At 31.2% G+C, this 23,466-nt stretch overlaps 2 protein-coding genes across 2 annotated transcripts; one reads left to right on the top strand and one right to left on the bottom strand.

Moving 5' to 3' along the window:
• The first annotated feature begins 5,298 nt into the window (after positions 1–5,298).
• Positions 5,299–9,874, top strand: LOC124825958 (potassium channel KAT3-like). The gene is made up of 11 exons (XM_047298719.2): positions 5,299–6,061; positions 6,157–6,372; positions 6,456–6,611; positions 6,726–6,783; positions 6,881–7,198; positions 7,571–7,810; positions 7,913–8,011; positions 8,109–8,141; positions 8,230–8,415; positions 8,540–9,254; positions 9,485–9,874. The coding sequence occupies exons 1-11, from the start codon at positions 5,880–5,882 to the stop codon at positions 9,616–9,618; spliced, it is 2,337 nt and encodes a 778-aa protein (XP_047154675.2). The 5' UTR covers positions 5,299–5,879; the 3' UTR covers positions 9,619–9,874.
• Positions 9,700–13,902, bottom strand: MNS3 (alpha-mannosidase 3). The gene is made up of 6 exons (XM_047298717.2): positions 13,625–13,902; positions 12,435–13,399; positions 12,006–12,267; positions 10,774–10,971; positions 10,454–10,602; positions 9,700–10,297 (listed from the first exon to the last, which is right to left on the bottom strand). Exons 1-6 carry the CDS (start codon positions 13,700–13,702, stop codon positions 10,048–10,050), a joined length of 1,902 nt encoding a protein of 633 aa, XP_047154673.1. The 5' UTR covers positions 13,703–13,902; the 3' UTR covers positions 9,700–10,047.
• Between the last annotated feature and the right edge of the window lie 9,564 nt (positions 13,903–23,466).

Here is a 23,466-nt window from a genome sequence, read left to right as displayed (position 1 = left end):
ACGCAATTTTAATTCACTTCCCCTGAAAATAACTGACTTTTTTTTTTTCAAAAAGGAAAATGATTTCAAATAAAGATGTATTAACTTCTCATTCTTGGAATGTTGAAAAAAAATTTGATTGCATTTAATATAAAAATTATTATTTTTATCCTTGAGAAAAACAAGGTTTTTGAATCTACTAGTTTTTATTCGTATTTTCAAGTTGTGATACATTTTTTTCTCATTTGAACGGAAAACAAATTGAAAATTTTAGAGAATAATTTATTTTTATATAAAATTTAAAATTCTGTACGACAAATTATATTATATAAATAAAAAAATTTAAAGAAATATTAAATTCTAAAAAATTTATAATAATTTATTATTTTAAGTTATATCCAAAAATGATAAATTAAACTTGGTTATACTTTTATTATCCCTTAAACTTATTTATTTTTGTTCATTGTTTTTCTCTGACACAATTTTATTTATTTTGGATCAATTTTAATATAGACTTTGATAGGAAAATTTTGGGGTTTGATTATTTTCTCTTGTTTGTTGGAAGTTTGTCAAAAAAAAGTATAATATTCAAATCTTATAAGGAATCAAAACATCACAGCTTATTAAATTTTCAATTAACACGTTATCTTGGGAAAACAAATCAGGTCATCCACCTTATTTGCTTTTGACCCTTCTTCTAAAAGGAGCCAAACCATATAGATATTATTATCATTTGTTTGAGTTTGAAACATTTTCTCACAATTTTATTTTTAAAAAATTTATCGATCAAGAATTAACTTTCAAAATTACTTTTTCATCTTTACAAAGGTTATGAACTGAGTTAATTGAGATAAATACCATTAAAATCAATCACTGCAAAAAAAAATATTCCTGTTAAACTCAAAAGACACCCGACAAATAAATATATTAAAATTGTAATCTTTGTCTGAGCTGATTTCAGTTGAATATTTTAGTCAAAATCTAAGAAGAGGACATAACATAAGCAATGAAGCAAATATAAAACATGCCTCTCAATTTTGACGCCTAGCTTCCAATTTTTCAAAATCTTCTGTTTCAAATTTCTTCTCATTTAGTTTCATTTTCTTTTATTTTAATTTGTCTTGAAAAACTTTGATGATAATAGCCACCTTATCTCTTTGTAAAGCACTTTTAAATGAATACATTTTTTTTTATAAAATTGTGAGAATATTATTTTCTTCAAAGTGTTTTAAATGTTTACATTATGTATTACTAAGCTAATATCTCCACTCTGAACCCATACTTTAATTAAGTACTCATACTAACTGTCACCACCATATCCTAGTCTAATATTTTCTCCATTCAACTAGTCTCTGACCCGGATCTTCTGTTAGTTTTTTATTTAAAAATTCATAAGATAAAAAATTTTATTTTATACAAATTTACAAGTATCCGGAACCATAATGAATTCAAATATTTCTGCTGTGTATAGTGATCAGCATTCATACAAAATTGGAATAAAACTCAAAGCAGTGCACTTCTTAATCTTTTAATCCCCTACAAGTTCTGATCATTTATCTTAACGTGGCTTAAATATTAATCTCCATGTTCGTCTTTAATTCACCATAGGTAATATATAACAACTTGTCAGACTTACATAGAGATAAAAACGAGTGACAGAAGAAACAGTCCCTGTTCCGACTAAGATGCACAATAGACTAATCCTCATGGACCTAGCTATTACACAAATGTGTTTTACAGACTCTGCCATTCTCTTTCCAAATAACGCCTTGCAACAAATTGAACAACAGCACACCGGAATGCCAATGAAGGACACCAAAACAAACAAAAAAAACCAATACCAGGAATATAATCAACAAAATGAATTTAAACAAAAAAATACAGATTAGCCACCCAATTTCCAATACCTAAAATATAGGTTTATAAAGATTGAAATAAGCAAAAGCTATATTTAGAATATAATTGCTACAATATAAGTAAATAAATGATAAAAACACCACACAACATATCACCCAGGAATAGAATCAACACAGAAAGATCAAAACAGCAAGTAACACAAAATGAAATAAACAAAGAAACAAAATCAAAAAAGAAAAAAATTCTGCAAATGCTGCTTTAATTACATCAGGTTGGCCCGCCTCCGCATGACGATCCAATAATAGATAAAATAGAAAAATAAAATGTCTATATAGAACTCGTTAGGATAGACTCTTTAACCATGATTTTGATATCATATTAGAAAGTAGATTTAAGTTTAACTCTGGCTTATAAAATAAGACTTACACCTTAGTTATATATTATATTTTGACCTTGTCTCTAACCTAGAAACTTTCAATACATTGCTTCCAACTTAGTATATCATGGTGCTCTGTTTCTATAGAGCCTGAAAGCATCGAAGACATTAGACAGATAAAGACCAGCATTTTCCATTAAATATAAGTATTAACCATTATATTCAAATAGATTTAGTATCCTAGGATCTTTCGGATTTCTTTCTATAAACTCTCTGTAATGCTTCACAGCTTCGGGAAACTTCTGCTGCTTAAAGAATTCATTTCCTACATAGCAGTTTCAGTAATAGATAGTATATAATAAGTTAGACGGAATCAAAAGCAAGTGATTGTACTGCCCCCATTTTTCATCCCAGCATTCTCTAACCTCTTCTTCAAAATATTCAACTACAACTCCACATTCTCCAACTGAACTTCAGAAAACCAAACCAAAAACACAAAAAGTTAACAACTTGAAACCCTAAAAATCACAAAAAATAACAAAAGAACTTCACCGTAAATGCAAAAAAATAACTTCTAAGTCACAAAGAAAATACACATGTTTACTGAAAACATTCATTCACCTCACTATCGCCAGACCCTTAAGCATTAACAGTGTCCTTTTTTCACAAATTGAATAAAAGTAAACCCAGACCTGAAGTGAAATAAAAAATTTTACCATTCACGATAAAGGGGCATAATATATAAATGTGAATAGAACAAAAAGTCATTACATACCTGAAGAAAATGTAACAACACATCAAAACGAAAAAATACAAGTAGAAGAAAAAGAACAATAACTGAAGAAACCAAAATCACAAAATCTTACTTATCAGATAATAAGCCCTTTAGGAAGAAGAAGAAAAAAAATCCAGAACCAACTAAATGGAACAATCTGCCACAAAACCAAGAAGAACATTAAAAAAGAATAAAAGCTCAGAAAAAATAGAATGAAAACGGCACTACGACATTATCAAACCAAAGAACAATTAAAACCTAGATTTTAAACTATTTCAATGTAACGCGCAGACCATTTAAAAATTTAAATACCAACAACTAAACCCAGAAAAACCATGGAGATGTACAATGCAGAAACGCAACAAAACTCCACACCCAAAACCATCCCTCAAGTTCTCTTCGCAGTTTCATCATACAAATATTCTCTTTTTTTTTTTCTTTCTAGAATCTATCTTACATTTTAGTTGACATTAATTAATTAGCTAGTATTCAACATTGTAGCACTCTTATTAGAAGTGTTGTTCCCAGCTCTTTCCTTATATGTGTATATATCTTTTAAATAATAACACATATTCATTTGATACCTTTGTCCATGGCAAACACGCAAAAGTGAGCCCCAATTGATACCAAACCCAAATGCTCCTTCAGGATGTGATTTCGACCCTATACTTGTAAATACAATTTTAAAACAAACTAACTTCTGTGCCTTTATAAAAAAATCTATCTTTTTCATGGGAGAGAAAAGTTTTCTATGCTCTATGCACATTTGGCCAATGAAAAATTGCTTAACTTCATTGCCTAATACAACATCATTATTTTTTGCTCCAGTGGGACTGTTAAAGGAGAAGCTAAACCACATTTTGTGACACCAATTCAATTCAATATGCTATAGAATTGGTGAGAAACATTAAAGGTTACATGGATAGTGAGAATTGGCAATGCATTGTCAACATCCATGAGAATAATGATTCGTGATTTAACCATGGAGAACTAAACCACACTCAAGAGTTCTACACAGTAATCCTTAACCAACAAGATTTGGGATGATTCGTATTGGTAATCAAAGGAATCCTGAAAAACTCCCTTATATAGTCCACGTGGTCACACTGCCACATTGACATCCTTCTACATGTATCTGTGTACCTCGAGAACATGCCTCCCACGAGAGGTGGGGCTTCTCTGGCGGCGCCACCACAAGAAACAAACAGTCTGCCTCAACCCCTCTTCCATGTTTTCATAATTGCATTAATCATTATTAAGATGCTTATCAGCCATTGCTTGCATACTACGGTTGGATAAATGTTTGAGTGTAAATATGAGTATCAAGTTTCCCTTAATCTCTCAAGACTTTGTCTTAGATGTCCTACCAAGTTCAATTATGCTATTCACTTTCAATTCACTGACAAAGATCTTCTTTTCAGTTCACTTGTTACCAACAATTTTCTGTTAAATGTCAAATTGCGCTGTATACAACGCACTCTTTCTTGTTCCATGTGCATAAAATCCAAAATATGATCTATGTATCGTGCACATGCTTTCTTCCAAGACTCATATATACTATACCAGAAGTCCCCTATTCATATTTAGTTCTCATATTTTTGGGTTTTTTAGCAGATTTTTCTCCTCTCTTTGGCACAACCTTTGTAAAGAAGCAATTGGCTTTTTTCTATCCCCCATTATCTCTGGGGAAAGATTCTTGTGGTATATTCATACGGGACCAGTACTTAGATAATGACCCTCTTCCACATGCTAAATTAACTAATGAGAGCTCTCAAAACTTTATTCTTCCTTCAAAAACCACAAGTACATTGTGCTTCATTCCTTTCCATCAACTATTTCAAAACGTCACACAAACTATAATTACTTTTGTTACCTTGCAATGTAGACATCCTACCTTGTGGCTTAAAGACAAGAATGAATGAATGGAGAGAATACAAAGAAAAATGCTGCCAATACATGATTTTACCAGATAATTCCAAAACATTTATCAACACATTACTTCACAATATATAATCCACATGCAGTAGATTATCATCACCTAGTCATATATGGGCCACAAGGCCCCTTAATCAAAGGTGAAGGTCGGTAGTAATCTGAAGCATTCATTGTCGGCCAATCCAAAACTACAACGAAAAAGAAAGGAGGTGAATTAGCACATGAAGATATCTTGATAATCAGCTACATTGATTGATAATTGATATTTTCTGTTAGTGGGTTTTGGACAAGTATTAGTGTGTTACAACCCCCTAGAAAAAGGCTTATTGGCCCACGTGTCCTATTTACATAGAATCCCCACTCATTCTATTGTCTGTCTGGTATGGTTTGTCCTTTGATATGTGAACTAAACACTAACCAATATGTTTCATCCTGAATCTATTCTTCAAAAGCAAGGCTATATTTTTATTATATAATTTCTACCCTTTTATGTAGCGATGGAGCTACCACCACATCAACCAAAACCAACCCCACGGCCACCAATACCACCACAATATATGCAGCAAGAAACACCATTGCATTTTCTTTGTATCCCCTAGTCGGCATACAAAGTTGCCTGCAACTGCATTTCAGAAACTCTCTACTCTCTTGTCTGCCACTTGCCGGGCTATCACTTTTCATCCACTCTCCTTCATTTTGCTAATCTTAATTTGTTGAGGCAAAACGAAAGATTTTCCCTACACGTTTTCACCACTCCCTTATCTATCTTTTAATTTGCATTAGTTTCATAAGCTTCATGATTGTTCCTTTATCACAGGCTACATAAGGAAAAAGTCAGTAAGAGAAAAAGTAGTCAACAACCAGACTATAAATATGGCCAATTCCTTAGGATTCAATTCAATCCCTTGAACACTTAACTACCTCTATATAGCCTTGAGGATTCAAACTTAAACACACATGTCGCTTTCCTGTGCAAAAAACTTCTTCCAGAGGTTCTGGCTAGATGAATACCAAATGGGTAATATTCCCCATGGAAGCTTTTTGGCCAATGGTGATCTCCTGCCATCTCTTGGAGCCAGAATTAACCAGGAAATTAGACTTAGAAGATACGTAATCTCCCCTTTCAATCCTCGCTATAGGTGATGTAATGACCCTTCACATATAGTCACAAGAGGATACATAACTCTTGTGAATATTATTTGTGTCTGCATCTTCTCATGTTCTTTTATTACAGGGCTTGGGAGTTGGTACTGGTTGTTCTAGTCATATACTCAGCTTGGATTTGCCCATTTGAGTTTGCCTTTCTGCCTTACAAGGAAGATGCTCTATTCATCATAGACAACATTGTCAATGGTTTCTTTGCAATTGACATAGTGTTGACATTCTTTGTAGCATACCTTGACCACCATTCTTATCTTCTTGTTGATGATCCGAAGAGGATTTCAATCAGGTGAATGTACATAACTTTTTCCTCAAAGCTTAATAATGCTACAGCAACTCTGCTTACTCTAAATGGCTCAATCAAACTTGCAGATACCTATCTTCCTGGTTTGCTTTTGATGTCTGCTCAACAATACCGTTTCAGTCCTTTAGCTTCCTCTTCACGGATAGTGGCAGTGAGCTTGGCTTCAAAGTTTTTAACATGTTTCGGTTATGGCGTTTGAGACGAGTCAGTTCTCTGTTTGCAAGGTATACCAATACCATCATATCATATTCAACTTTATGGTTATGGATGGTTCTCATCATAGGCTTCTAATTGCAAGTATATGACATTTCTTAATGCCGCCTTTGCTTTGCTTTCAGGCTTGAAAAGGACATTCGCTTCAATTATTTCTGGACTAGGTGCACAAAGCTCATCGCTGTAAGCTACTAGAATTCATATGTTTTCTTTGTTCTTCTTGCTGTAATAATTTCAAGGTACTTTCAATAACTGAGTTGCCACTTTCACAAAATTTCAGGTGACCTTGTTTGCTGTGCACTGTGCGGGATGCTTTAACTATCTCATTGCAGATAGGTACCCAGATTCCAAAAGAACCTGGATTGGTGCTGTGTACCCAAATTTCAAAGAAGAAAGTCTTTGGGACAGATATGTCACAGCAATATACTGGTCCATTGTCACTCTTACTACCACTGGTTATGGGGATTTACATGCTGAGAACACAAGAGAGATGTTGTTTGATATCGCTTACATGCTGTTCAACTTGGGTTTAACATCCTATATCATTGGAAACATGACTAACCTTGTAGTCCATTGGACCAGCCGTACCAGAAATTTTGTATGTACTCTCTCAAACTCCTGTTTTTTCTCTTCTGGTAATGCTGAATTTATCAGTGCCAATTATTATTATGCGCTAGATTAAACTAAAATCTGCTTCTCATTTAATAATGCCCTTCAAAGTCACTATCCAGGACAATGTTCAAAAAGCTAATTTTAGATATTCTGTGGGCCCCACACTTCGGTGTTACAATTAAAACAGCAAATCTAAATCTAGCATAACTCTACTGTTAGTTTCATGGAATGTTGGCTGTGCTGCAGTTTCATTTTCAGCAATAACTAACTATCTCCTTTCCAATAAAATAACTCGTTCAGATAAGAGGAATTTTATTTCTTCTGTCTAATGAAGAGAGGATTGGTTTTGGTGCCGCAGAGAGACACAGTCAAAGCAGTTTCTGAATTTGCATCAAGAAATCATTTGCCCCATCGCATACAAGATCAGATGTTGTCACATATATGTTTGAGGTTTAAAACCGAAGAACTGAAGCAGCAAGAAACATTGAATGATCTTCCAAAGGCAATTCGTTCAAGCATTGCACACCATCTGTTTTTTCCTGTCGTGCAAAAGGTCTACCTTTTCCAAGGAGTCTCACATGATTTCCTTTTCGAACTGGTGATACCAATACCCCACATGCCTTGTTTGTTTTTATCATCGTGACATTTTGTCTTAATGCTAAAATATCCGTAATTGACTAAAGTGACCCTGTTATAATAGATTTCAGATATCGAAGCTGAATATTTCCCACCCAAGGAAGATGTCATACTACAAAAAGAGTCCTCCACGGAACTTTATGTGCTGGTTTCAGGGGCAGTGGTGAGTTAGCTTAAATCGTGAATAATTCAATAAGCATTAATTCATATTGGAGAATGTTTACTGACAATTTTTTCTTTTAAACTGTTACCTGTTGCAGGATCTGGTTCGCTACATCGATGGGCATGATCACGTAAAGTTGTTCAAGATCATGACATTTTATTCAGCTTCAAAATATGAAATAACTGAATATAACTTTCTCTCTACATTAAACAATTCAGGTTCATGGGAAGGCAGTTGCAGTTGATGCGTTTGGAGAGATTGGAGTTTTGTATCAGATACCCCAGCCTTTCACAGTTCGTACAACAGAACTTTCTCAGATTTTAAGACTCAACAAAACATCCTTAATGAATGTTTTACAAGCAAATCCAGGAGACGCACAAATTATAATGGATAACCTTTTAATGGTAATAATGAGGATATGGAAGACCTCTAAATTCAAATCATGGAAAATATTTAATAGAAACTTCATTTATAGCATATTCCGCCAACAATAATAGAATCCTGAACCACTTTTTTGTGCATTGACAGAGGTTGAAGGGGCGTGAAGATTTTGGCTTTGAATTTCTTTGCACAGATTCTGGGCGGTTTACAAATGAACTGCTTCAAGGAGATCATACGATACGAAGCTCTTCTCACGAGTGTACAAATAATTCACATGAGCATTCATTAATGCGTGAAGGAGAGTGCATAGATATTAGAAAGTCTGAGATCAGTTTGCGTAATGTGACTAATGATGATGATTTAGTCACTAAACATAGCGTGATCCCCGAGCATGATACAGGAGAAGCTCGTGCCCCTGCACGCAAAGAGAATCGAGATGTTGTTGAAATTCTGCTGGAAAGAGAATCAAATCCTAACGCAAATTCCATAGGGTGGACACAAAATGCTCTAGCAAAACAGCCGAAAAAGAAGAGCATTTGTGACCCAAAAAGGAGTCATGAAAAGGAGAAGTTGGATGAATTTAGAATAGAGATAGAGGAGCCAGAAATCCTCCTTGACAGGGATAGCTCAACGAGAAACAGAAGACATGGAGGTATTAGATCTATCAAGTATCCAAAAGAAAAAATAAGCACAAACTCCAATTCAAGAAATTCTAACTGTCCAAGTGATATCGATTCGGCAAGGCTTCCCAAGAAGAGAGTAACAATCCAGTTGCTACATGGATGCAGGAGTAGCTCACAGGGAAGCCACGGAAAATTAATAATCCTGCCCGATTCATTAGAAGAGCTGCTCAAAATTGCCGGTAAGCTTTTTGACTCAAAATAAAAACGTTGATTATGAATTATGATTTAAGAACCTATAGAAGAGCAAATATAGTTTCACCCACACACACTGGATCAGCTATTTTAATGGGGGAAAGGGGCCGAGGGGAAGATGGTGAAAAAAATACATGTTATATTCAAGAAACAAAAACAGTGTAACTTTTTACTGCTCCCACTTTGTCCTCCTAACTATAAACTTGAAAAATTGCAGGTGAAAAATTTGGCGGCTTCAACCCTACAAAAGTAGTAAATACAGAGAATGCAGAGATAGATGACATAAATGTAATCCAAGATGGAGATCGTCTCTTTCTTCTGTGCTGCGATAACGAAAATTTGTGTTCGTGATGCTATGAAGATAGATAACATCTTTTGGAACATAATGACAACCGTGTAATTGAATCATAAAATGCTAAGCATTCAGAAAGATATGGAAAATCATACAATTAAATTACAAAAGCTGCTCGCTGTTCAATGTTCACTACTTAAAACAAAATTTTACAATCTCGATCAGATAGGGCCGGCTATAAATCCAAGAAAATGAGTGGAAGTCAATTTGACGGTCTCTAAATGTGTTTTCTGATGAATTGCCTGATCCAAACAGTATTTCACAGTTTTTAATATCACTGAGAACCCAGCTAATCAATTCCTTTACAACCAGAACTGCTTTTGGTCAGTGTAAGAGATGCTAGACTGAATTCAAAGAAGCATCTCACTTTGTGAGAACAGGGTCGTATTTCTATTAATTGACTGTTGAATGCCTTTGATGAATAAAACTCATTTCTTCAAATTGATTGGTATAGGATGTGCTTCTGTGTTGAAAACAAATTTATCCAGAGGAATAAGAGAACTGTCCGAAAAAAGTAAGTATAAATACTTGAGTGTTTCTCCTAGAAAGAAAGTCTCCATTTTGTCTCTTCTGTGAGGAGGAACACTGGTTACATCGTCCAGGGAACAATATCCACCTGTATCAACCTTTGTGTGTTTTTCAAAAGCTTCAAAGATTTGCCAACCCCATTCACGATATCTGTAAGACAAGATAGTCATATCTAGTTATTTCAAAAAATAATGAATAAGTAAAACTAGAAAAAAAAATTAAGCTAACTTTCACTGTTTCTTAGATATGGTTAAAAGAAATATATAACTATAAACTAATCATATACAACATAGGAGGAAAGCATACTTTGGATCTTCTGTGATGCGGTACAAAACAAACAACGACTCCACAGTCTCAGGTCTCAGAAGATTATGACGGTCAGCAGGTCTTATTATGATATCATTAACAAATTCTGAGCTCTTATTTCCTCCGTCGTGACCTTCTTCAGAAAAATCCTGGACACAAAAAGCAAGAGGCAAGATGTCATGTTTCTATTCTTGCCATGAAAAAATTCAGTAGAAAAACAAATTATTTCCATAAGCAGCACCATAGAACATAAATGTTGCCTTTTCTTGTGATCTTCTTTCAACTGATGAAATAAAAAATGCTATATAAAGTCTACTAACCTCGGTATGAAAGTAAGCAATTTCAGGGGCAAGACCAGTTGAAGTTACTGCATACATTTCAAAGCATGTTTTAGTCAGATCTTCTGCTAGCTTCAGATTTTCTAGGTCTTCAAAGTTAAGCATATTGTTTTTCATTGCCTGTTTCTTTGTAAGACCTTTAGTGGCACCAAGTGCAAGAGTACCAGGTAGGAAACACACCTGAGAGGGCAGACATTGCAATTTTACGTCAATGTTAGTATGTACAAGTCAGTATTAACAAGGGAACTCTTAAATCTTAATTATGATCAATCCGCTTAACAGAATTTTCATGAGAAAAATAAGGGCAGAAAAAATAAGCAAATAACAGCAGAGTATTTTTCTACTAAACGGAAGAGCTACTTGATACTCTCTGTCAAATCCACAGCTCAAAGAAATCTATTAAACTCAAGCTTCTCTATAAATGTTTGGGACAAAATCTTTCTAAGAGCATTAAAGCTGTCATTGGAACCCATCTTACTACTCCGAATCAATACTGCTACTGTAAATGTAAATTTCCGGACCAGTCACGGTACTCATACGGTTCAGGCTTCAGAAAATTATGGTAGCCATTTTTCCATCATTCTTTTGTAACCTCAACCATGAAATATAGCCTCAGTTTTCATTTGAATGTTGTCGTTGAGTACAATTATGACGTTCTCATCTCAAAAAATGCACCCTAATCATATGCTTAACTTGTAAAAAATCATAACCGATTCCAATTATGTATACAGTATAATTAAACATAAGAGGAAAACTTAGTTCCCAGTATGTGAAACAAATTATATAGGCATTTTAAAATGTTTATGGAACGAATTTAAACCACACACAGACGTAGCAGAATATGACTCAGCATTACAGTGGAAAATGATAACAGAGAAGCCCTGCAGGAACATCCGCTGTTCAATTTTCTATAAAATCATACATAATCGTAGTAGGGTGGGAAACTGGGAATGTCATAATTTCAAAGGCAATAAAAAATTGAATTTCATAATTTACGTACATCAAATACAATTAGACAATTTCTAATGACAAACCAATCCAGCAGTTCATAATTAAGGATACTGTATAGCGAGTGCAGCATATTACATATGGCACAGGAACTAGATCAAACCTATTGCACGATTTCTACTGAATGATATTTTCAAGCAACTATACTATATGGCTAAATAAATTGCCTGCAATGCCAAGTTTAAAAATTAGAAAGTACCACATACCAAGTGATCCATTTTTGAGCTGAAAGCACCGTTTAACCCGTAAGGTAATTCTCCAACAAAAACTAGTCCATTTGGAATTGATTTCTTAACAAGACGATGTCTAACACCATTCATTGCTTCCTTGTACATTTCATATAGATATGATGTATTACTATTGCTACTATCTCCACTCTGAAGCCATACTTTAATTAAGTACTCATAGTAACTGTCACCACGAGATCCCAGTCTAATATTTTCTCCATTGAATTCGCCAGAGTGAGGGCTGCATTTAGTTATTAGAGATAACTAAATGTCAGTAGAAACAAGATGAGAAAATAAAAAGAAAATATAATAAGTATATGAACAAAACCAATCAAAAGACTTATCCAGAATTACTCCAATTGAATATGAATTCCAAATACAATGATTAAGTTATATTCAGTTTCATACCTAATATAGATAGGAACCAGTCCTTCAAATTTTGGAAGAGTCTTCATGTGCTCCATGACTTTCATTGCTTCCAAACCATATTTCTGATCACCAGATACAGAACTGAGATAATTAAACTCAAGCTGCACAGTGGAAACTTCTGACGTGCTACTCAATCCACCAGGAGCTGGTTGTGCTGACTTGTCATGAAGAATAACATCACTAAAGGGAATAGCAGTGGGACTGGTCGTAAAAGCAGATAGCAAACGGTCAGCCAAATCCTTAGCAGTTGCTAGATAAACTTCTGGTTTAGGTCCTGCTTGAGTAATGTTCATTCCATTTTCCCCACCACTTAAATGGTACGCGCTCAAAAGTCCACCCAAAACTCGAATCGTGGTTTCAAATAAATTCACTTGACCCTTGCTCCTAATTCTCTCAGAAAGGTGTTCCGCAACCCAGGATCCAGCTTCAGCAACAACCTCATCAAGACCCATAATCATAGCAGTATCGAGAGCATCTACAACCGTCGCACCTAACCCTCCTAATCCATCAACTCCTTGCCGGCTGAGTGGCATAAGCTCATCCCTACCCATGGCAAATTTTTTGTACCCAGACCACGCATGAAGAAAAGCTTCCTTAACCTTCTGTTGCCTAGCAATCCACATTGACCTAACAACATCCGGATTTCCCAATACCTGGCCAGCGCCATTACTACTTACCTTTTCATCCGGCGATAATCGAGGAGGAAGCCTCGGAGGCCGTCTCCAGAATCTCTTTATTTTGCCAGCACCATCAACAAAGCTACTATTGGCGTAACTGACTCTATTCACAATTGTTTGATCATTAGAAACTACACCACCTGAACTCGAGTGTGCCAACACAAGATAAGCCACGCCAAAGATCAATATCAAGAACAGAAACTTTCCTGTACTACAGCTGACACAATCACGCTTTAGGTTACCGGTGAGCAAGTTCTGAGTAACAACCTGGAAAATCAACACATAGCAAATAACTAAACATTTATTCCTTCTTAAACTAACACAAATGCCCGTTACAAACTCACAATGGCAAGGAGTACAAAGAGAAACTAATGTGAAGATTATAGAGAATCGCATTAGCGTGATCAGGATTGTAGGAATGGATGCAGCTAAGGAAGACAGGTATTGGGGAAAACGACGATGATTGGATCTGAATTGAAGAGAGAAACGTACCTTGGAGAAAGAACGGTGGCGAAACTTGGCGTTATCGTAGTCAACATCTTTGATGGAGTAGGGCAGAGACTTGGACATGGTGTTGGATCCGATCAACAATTCCAATTGAGCAAAAGACACACGAAGATCTAGCTAAGAATTCGGTTGCGTAAAAACAGCGGGATTCTATGCCTAACTTGCATCGTCTCATGCGACCAGAGAGAGAGAGAGAGAGAGGTTTCTCCGCTGCCAGAATAGGGAAGTTGTGAGAGGAACTTTCAGATCAATGGTGTTTGACGCATTCAACACGTTTTAATTATATCCTATTATTTTTACAAATCTTCTTAGAGGTTTTATGAACCAACTTATTATATGGGAAAAAATGTATTCAAAATTTTAAAAACATAAAATATACTTAATTGACAATTTTTTTATAAATATAAATTTTAAAAAATATATGTATATATATTTGAAGAGAGTTTTTACTATTCTTAATTATCTTACCCACAAACCACGTTGAATTCCCATCTAATGGGTTTATATGCACCAAGTGTACAAATTTTAAGGTGTGATTGGTTGTGATGTTCAGAATGTTCACCAAAAATTTGACGATGTGGCGGCTGCACTGACTTTTACGAAAAGAATCAATTATCTGTGTCACTTGGTAAGTTGATGCAACATTTACACATAGGTTTTATCTTTTTAGTGGCGTTAATTATTTTGTGTTGAAAATGGTAGGAGCTATTGTTAGAGATTTACTAGTCAATTGTCATACTATATCATAGTATCTTGCCTAATTGTACTTATGAAGGTCAACTTCTAATATAAGTTCTTTCTAAAGACGGACAGTATTATGAAAGTATGTAATTATTATCTAGTTATGTTGTAGGAATTTTTGACCGGAGAAAAAAAAAAGAACTCATTCTTTGTGCATTGTACGAGTGAGAAGGTTTGGTGCATTTATTTTTGTAAATCTTTATTGTAGGAACTTGAAGTGAGGGTAAAGAACTATTTTGAATATATAAATATAACTGTAAAGATGGTGGGTATATTAATATAATATACATATACATGTAAAAAAAATTCAGAGATTAACCCTTTTAAGATGAGATATTATTGAATATATATATATATATATATATATATATATATATATATATATATATATATATATAAGATGAGATATTTTCAAGTATTATCACACGACAGTTGAATAATAAAATTGTCTTTTTTAATATATATTTTTAATGTATAATTGAGTATTATCTTTTATATATTTCTATTGAATATAAAAGAAATGTTATTATTGTGATATTACGTGAATAATGATAGACTATAATAAAATATTTGTTAAATTGATAACTTTTTGGCAAGTATACCAAATCGTTCAAGTAATACAGTGAATTAAGTTAAGAGAATCGTTCTTTTAAGGGAATTTGAGTCATGTTATTCAATTAAAAATATTTATCAAGATCAATTATTGATGATAATATTTGTGATTTCAATTTAGAAATTAACATGAAATTAACAACGTAAAATATGATAAAAGATCACTGGAATTGATCTTTGACTAACATTACAATAAAATCCTGGACAACATACATTCTCTGTTCAAGCATTCACATAAGAGTATCTTGGTTTAATTCCTTAAAACAAGTTCTAAAATTATCTATTGAATTATTAATTCCTTAATTAATTCAGCAGATAATTTTGCATTAGATTCAGATGTTGAGAATGACCAAAAGCACATAAGTTATTGCTAGCGTAGTTACTTTTAGTTTCTTTTCTTATGTTTTTGGTTCTAAAAATACTTCCCAGTACAAAATAACTTTTAAAGAGAATTATACTTCCGTATAATCAAAAGCAAGTCAAGAAAAGAACAATAATAGAAACATATATTGCACAGTAAATTTACATTAATGTGTCGTCATACAACCAATTCTAATGAACAGAAAATTTAGCCTATCCTAGACATCTCAAACATACTCTTTACAGCAATTCCTTGCAGAAAGTGAAGTTTTATTAATTCGCTCAGCGCATATGTACCGGTGCGCTATGCGAATTTTCTTAACTGCTGCACTTTAACTGATGTTATTCGCTCAGCGCACAGGTACTGGTACGCTATGCGAATTTCCTTCTTCTGACAGTGTGAATTTTGGCTTTCGCTTTGCGAAAATTGGCTGACAGAGTCCAAATAACACACCCTTACAATATTTTACATAACAATCTACTACCTATTACAACTTTTCAACTAGGAACAACATGAATAATTACAATATTGAGCTCATTTATAAGTGTAAAAACAACTCTTTTTCACGCTTATCATAAATTACATGAAAATATAAAAACAAAATCATAAAGACTCCATTTTCATTTAACGAAAATATCACATGGATTTCCTCAAACTAAAATCTCTTATCACACACCTCTGGCACCCAAAAGTCATATTAATGTAACATTTCGTATAAAATTATTAAAATATTACTTTATATATATATATATATATATATATATATATATATATATGTGTGTGTGTGTGTGTGTATATGATAATAAAATCACTTAAATTAAAAAACAAACTTACAAGAAGACAATAGATTTATCCCTACCAACTCATTTGCTTCGCCCTCATCTCTCGAGTAGCAACTGACATCATTTAGGTAATCATTGCAAAAGAAAAAAAATAACACACAACAGACAACACAAAAGCAAGGTAAGTTACTTGTAACACAATTTATTATAATAAAATAACATTACAACATGTTTTACACTTCACACAAATGCAACAGACAACTTAGACTTGACCATCCGCATACACAATAAATGTCGAGCTATAACATCTTATGTTCTTTATGTGATGTTATGTTCTTTATGTGATGGAATAACTGACAACCATCAGAACTACCACACAAATGCATAACCCACTATGGTCCTATGAGGGTCTTTCTCCATGGCAAAGGGCATGTTACCTTATGGAGTGTCAATAGTGGTTGCTTTGATCCTATGTAGATTTTAATTCTTCTTCTTTGGACTAACAATTTTAATCTCATCCAACAATTCTCATTTGCATGCTCTCGTGATTGATTAACACAGAAAATAGAAACAATCACTGAATAATTACGTGTTGAATGTAAATAATTATTATTTTTAATTTAAGTAAGAATAATCTTTAAAAGTTTGAAAATCAAAATATAAGTTTTATTTAAAAATTATTTTCAGTTTCTCATCAAAATTTAAGAATTAAAAATATATTAAATTCAAGAAAATTTCTCATAAAAATTATTATATATGATTATAGATTTCAAGAAAAAAATTTAATATTTTTATAAAATAAAAAATAAATATTATAAATTTAACGATTCTTTAAATAATAAAATAAATAGCATTAAGTTTGTGAATTAATTAGCACAATACTGATTAAACACATCTCTCTGGATGTACAGCAAAATTGAATACAATGATAAAAAAAATAACTAAACTAAAAACTTTAAAAAAATTAATGAAGATAATTAAAAATAATCCTTCATCATTCCTAAAACAAAATTTAAATATTTAATCTAATAGCATTTCCAAACTCAAGAACTCTAAAACGGTAGTTTTTAGCATTTGAGGCTAAATTGATTGTTTTATAAGAATTGAAAGGGAGTTTAATTTTGGGGATGATTATTAATTCCACTTATTATGATTTGCATAAAGTTAGGGACAGCATAAATCAAAGTTAAGTTGATTAGTGACTGATGTGAGCAAACCGAAACCCTTTGATTAAACAATTACCTTTACATGGTTTAAAGCTGCTTCCCCATCAGTATCAAGCAATAGGTTTCAAATTTGCTTTAGATGAAAAAAAGGTTTAATTTCATACCTATTTTTATCAAATGTGAGATATTAAATTAAAATACAAAAGTTAACTTAATCCATGAAAATATTGTAATACTAATAATAAAGATAAATGAAAACACAAAGTACAAAATATTCGAAAATATTTTTTAAAAAATATCAAAATTTAATCAAAATGCTTAAAAATAGTTTCAACGACGATTTATACGGAATTTAATGTTATGTTTATCTCTAGTTATTATCATATTAAAATTAATTTCGTGATTCTTCTTTTTACATTGTTGTTCCTTTTCTCGTTTTTATGGTTTACGTATGTCTTGATGTATTTATTTCTAGGTTTAAGTAACTTTTTCAACTTTTTTATAATTTTTTATATCTTAATTAAATTTTTATTAAAAGGTTTGTTTGCTAAATATTTCAAATTTTTATAATTTTAAAGTGAGTTATTTCTGTAGTTTAAATTTTCTTTTAAGCGACTGGGGTGAATCTTATTTAGGTACGGTAACAGGACATAAATGAATTTTATTATTTTATTTTAATTCTTAAAGATAAAATTCTTATATAAAATTTTTGTTCCATTTCTATTCTTATTAGATATATTCTTATTCGCGTTCATACATGTTTTTTTTTCAATATAAATTATTTAACTTTTCCAAAAAACCTAAAAAATCATATCAAATGAAATATGATATCGTTTGGTATTCAATATCAGAATGATATTATGATTTTTTTTTCAATATTAAATATTTATAAAATAATTATAAATATATACACTTGAAATTAGAGTGTAAAGTAACATTTAAATAAAAGTAACATAATCATAAAAAATATTACATAATTATACGTAAATAAAGTTTTATCATAACCAACAAATTTATTGATTTTGCAATCATTACTAAAATAAAATTGATAAAATTTTTAAAGCAACAAATATTAAAATTTAAAAATAGTTTAATGGTTTCTTTATTTTCTTTTTCTAAATTCTAATAAAATATTCTTTATTAATAAAAATTATAACGCACTTGAATAAATAAATAAAAAATATTAAATTAATAATAATTTAAATTTAACATAGATTTTTTTATCCTTTTCACCTTTAACAATGATATTAAATTATTTACAATAAATTATATACCTTTGTTTAATTAAATCATAAAACTAAATGAAAATGAGTTAAAAAATAAAAAATAAGAGTTAAATATGTATTTAATCTCTAAATTTTGATGTAAAATTATTATTTTAACTCAATAATATTAATATATTTTGGATTTGTTAAATGGTGTTCCTTGACAATAAAGTGGGAACTTAAACACTTTAAAAGAAATTGTTTTTGGTATGTAAAAAAAAATTTAACCTAGTTGAATTAAAAATGATTATAATTATCTATTTTTTAAGTTTAGAGACCAAAATGTATTAAAATTTGCATAAACTTAAAAAAAATATATTTAACTCTAATAATATTATAAAAAAATTATATCATAACAGTATTTTACATGATAAAATAAGTAGCAAATAAAAAAACTGAAAAAAATTAAAAATGATGAAATATATCTTAGTCACAACTTGATCCATTGAACGAAAGTGCATAAAAAAATAAATACAAAATCAAGATATGATAAAAGGAAAACTATCTTGATATCTAAAAAAGCTTCTCGTATATTAAACTAATCAAACCATTTAGAGATAATCAAAATTATTTTAAAAAAACAAAAATTGTTCAAATAAAACAAAAATCAAGAATTAAAGATAATAACAAAGAAAATTTTTTTTATATTACTTTGCAAATGAAATATTTAACGTAGTTTAACACTTGAACTCGAAGATCAATCATTCTTCTACGGAAAAAAAATAATAAATAAAAATATTAAAGAAAAGGATAAATAATTAAATGTGAGACCCAAAAACAATTTGATCGATTATATATATATATATATATATATATATATATATATATATATATATATATATATATATAATTTGAAGCATGAAAATTGTAATAGTAGGAAAAATATCGTGAATGGATTTTATAAATATATAAATCAAGAGAAACAATTAAAATAAATTAAGAAAAAGTCTCTAACAAAAAACATAAAATTAAAAATTAAGAAAAAATATGTATAACTCTAGCACTTTCATGTTAATGGATTCGTCCTCTTACTTAATGGGAAAGGATGATAAACTAAAATAATAATTTATCTATATCCGAATCAACTCAATGAGACTGCAATTGTCATCTTTTGACCAATGTGGGATTTTAGGATAAAGATGAAAACTTTGCATTTGGGTCATCAAGTTTTGCTTATTGTACAGTGTTCAATAAAGAAAGGATGATGGTGAAGGGTTTTCAAATTATAGAGTTTTATGAAGAGATCTTGAGTTTTCCACCAAGAATTACAAACACCCTAGGCCCTTATAAACACCATCAATCAATGTTAATCACACATTTGTTACAAGTCATCATTTGTAAAATTACTTCTGTATATACATAGCAACTGAAGTCAAATTCATGGGTTATTCCATATTTTATAAAAAGGATTGAGTTACACTGTTATAGCTTTTATTTATATCATCAACAACTTTAGAAGGACGAATTTGTGTATTACAATTAGGAGATGAATTATAAGGTCGTAAGTTTGAATAACTTGCAATAGTTATAAGAAAAAAAATGAATATATGAAAAAGTAGTGATAGGACATCATTATGTTATATATAAGCCACAAATCGATCCCATCTTCCAATACTATTAACTTTTCTTCGCAAATCGATCTTCTCCTCTCTCCTTTTTCTCTCCCTTTATCGTCTCAAAAGTCTCAACCACCCATTGGAATTCTCGTTCATCTTCAATCTCGGCACTCTCACTTCCATAATTCCCTCTCCTTTTCCTCTCCACACAAATAATGCACCACCAAATACCCTCAGACTTCTCAACTCTTCAGTCTCATGGCCAACCTCACTCCAACCCTAAAGTGCATGTGCACAATAACACTCTTCATTCTCTTCCTCCTCTCTTACACAGTTTCTTCTTCATTTTCTTCTTCTCCTTCGTCCTCACGCTACTCCACCCTAGCAGAGATCCAGCACCGAAACCCTTCTCCAACCATCACCCCTTCACAACACTACCAAATATTCTACCTCAAGAACACTCCCCACACCACCCCTTTGCCCAAACAAGAACGCCTCAAGAAGAGAAGAACAAGGAGAAACAAGAACACGATGAGGCACAGAAAGAAGATAGTGTCCAAGAACATGCACCAGTCACGTGACTCGCAACGTTTCTCTGTCATGCTCCCAAAGGGTTATGTCCCTCCTTCTGGCTCCTCACCTTGCCACAATGATCAACCCAATACGGTGTCTTCCTCCTTCCACTGCCATCTCAGTACCACTGCACAACCTTGATGAGATAAGTCAATGTTTAAAGCTCCAATAAATAATCTACACATTAAAATAACCCTCACATTTATCTCATATTACACCTGGAGCATTCAGATTACCAAGATGAGGAAACGGCTACTACACTGTATTGATCATTGCTTTTGATCCTTAATTCTTCCTTATCCGTCACCACTTACTCACTGTTCGTTTTTCTTGCCTTATCTTAATGTTGTAATAAAAGACAAAATAAGAGAATTAACAAAATGTATAGTGATAAATCAGTGAGACTTCATTTTTGCTTCTGCAATTTTCTATTTTTGCTTCTGCAATTTTCTATTTTTCCCATGGTTTTGGCTACTTTTAAACTTTTAGTTCCATTTCTATACAGTGTAAAAAATTCAAACAATAATAATCATGGGAGAGTGTGTATATTTTCCCTTTCTTGGTTGAGATATTGCTCAGTTTTGGTGTTAGTTTACCTTTTATTTGGTTACAAGTTCCCTTTTTTTTAGTTTTTTCTTTCATTTAGTTTGAACTGAACTTATATCATAAAAGAGGGAATTATTAATTACGATAGGTCCATTAAATAATGTTGTGAAATGTTACCATACTGTTATTAATTAATGAATGCAGTATTTTCTGATATGAGTTATAGAGACAGAGATGTCTGTTAAGATGCATATATGGTGAAAGTATATATGTTTGTTTGTTGAGTTAATGGATTTGATCTGATAGAAGGTTTGGATGGTGAAAAAAAGTAAAAAATGAGAGGTAGGTGGAGGAGAAGAGAGGGAGAATGAGAAAAGGGCATGTGGATTTGCATCGTTGGGGGAAAGCAAAAGTCGTATGTTAGAATAGCATTGAAGTTTCGTGGCGTTTACTTTGTTGTTGCATGCAATGAATTATGCATTGTAGGGACGGCTCTCTAGACGATGTGCCACACAAGTCGGATCCATGTCACAATAAATATACCAAAAATCATATACCTTTCCAAGTAAGAAAACATTTCCGCAACATCATAGTCAAGATAAAAAAAAAGTTGTCTCCTTTAAATTCTGTCTAATAAAGTCATTTATATATAGCTTACAATGTTATATATCATACTTTGTTTCTTTATCAACCAAAAGGAAACTGCATCATCTCCTATCATCTAAACACCTCCAGAGTGAATAACTCACCTCTAATTAACCTTTTTTAAATATTCAATTACATTATATATCATAAGTAATGATAGATAAATATTATATTATTGTTAGAAAATAAACTTTAAACTTGATTTAACTTTTATAAAAGTGTTTGTGAACTGAGACTCATCCACTTTATATAATGTTAATTGATTAAGACTAAATTTAAATAATAATAAATGGTTCACTAGTGAGTGAGACAGTAAACTTACAAAATAAATATTAAAATATATATCATATTAAGAAAATAAATTTTAAATTTAATTTAATCTCACAAACCATAAATTTTATACATATTTTATATATTATAAAATTGTCTTATTATTATAATTAAAAATAATGATTATATAAACAAATGAAGAAAACATTGCTGTAAACTACAAAATTGGAACACATCCAAAAACAAATCGACTATGAAAAAATGTATTAACAATATAAATTTTACAATAATAAGATATTTTCACCGTCCGATGAATTATTAATTTTATTTTTTCTTCAGCATATCTTCAAATCAATGACTTTTTTACACAAAATAATGTATTTATGAAAAAGATAGATTACTAGTAAAACTGTTTCTAAAATAATATATCTATTATTCTTCCTCATAATTAGTGCACATAATCTTAAACAAAAAAATGTTATAAAATAGAGTTTCTAATGAACCCATACACTACTTGAGTATGTAAAGCATTTTTTGTTTGATTAAAAAAAAAAGCACTAGCAGGAACTGTAACAGTGTGTTTAAATCAAAATGTTAAAAGAGCATAATTTTTTTTTATATTTTTTTCAAATGTTTTATAATAAAATATATTATTTAAGGAGGGGATTTTGGAAGAAAGTAATTATGTCACTCAAATTTGAGAAACATTGTTAACTTGACCGACATTTAAATGTAATAACATTGACATTGTTTATTGATAAATATTGGTAAATGTTTCAGCCTAAAGTCAATTGTGTTTATTTTTAACTAACATCACCACCATTATTTTATAATTGATATATATATATATATATATATATATATATATATATATATATATATATAGGTTGAAAATATGTCTTTTTATCAATGATTTTTTTTATTAATGTCAAATATGTCTTTTTATTCAATTTATATCAACTTGAAAATATTTTTAATTTATCCCATTTGAACTTATTTTTCATTCAATATCAATCAAAAGTTATTTTCTATACAATATAGGTAGGTTATGATTATTTTTCAATCAATGTTAATTAAGTTTTTTCTTACTAGTATTGAAAAAAATCACTTTCCAATTACTTTTTTAATATTAACATGAGTTATTTTTTATCTACTTAATAATTTTTTTTATAAATCATTATTATTTATTGCTCAAAATTTAGTTAAGATTTTTTTCATCAATGTGAAAACCGCTATTTCTTGACAAATATGAATTAGATTTATTTTATTAACATCATCATTATTTTTTTTATTGTCAATTTATGTAGTGA

Source organism: Vigna umbellata, chromosome 5 (genome assembly GCF_029865625.1).
Source record: "Vigna umbellata cultivar VRB3 chromosome 5, Vumbellata_1.0, whole genome shotgun sequence".
Classification (NCBI taxonomy): Eukaryota; Viridiplantae; Streptophyta; class Magnoliopsida; order Fabales; family Fabaceae; genus Vigna; species Vigna umbellata.
Note: the sequence above shows the minus strand (reverse complement) of the source record. Positions and strands in the feature narration are given on the sequence as shown.

Bases quoted from the DNA above. Each gene is read 5' to 3' on its own strand.
- MNS3 (XM_047298717.2), bottom strand. From the start codon at position 13,702: ATGTCCAAGTCTCTGCCCTACTCCATCAAAGATGTTGACTACGATAAC. The intron at 10,972-12,005 runs GTATGTGGTACT...CTGCCCTCTCAG, and splicing joins GCTCAAAAATGGATCACTTG to GTGTGTTTCCTACCTGGTAC. The intron at 10,298-10,453 runs GTATGCTTTCCT...CTTGTCTTACAG, and splicing joins CGCATCACAGAAGATCCAAA to ATATCGTGAATGGGGTTGGC.
- LOC124825958 (XM_047298719.2), top strand. From the start codon at position 5,880: ATGTCGCTTTCCTGTGCAAAAAACTTCTTCCAGAGGTTCTGGCTAGAT. The intron at 6,612-6,725 runs GTATACCAATAC...CTTTGCTTTCAG, and splicing joins GTCAGTTCTCTGTTTGCAAG to GCTTGAAAAGGACATTCGCT. The intron at 8,416-8,539 runs GTAATAATGAGG...GTGCATTGACAG, and splicing joins TAATGGATAACCTTTTAATG to AGGTTGAAGGGGCGTGAAGA.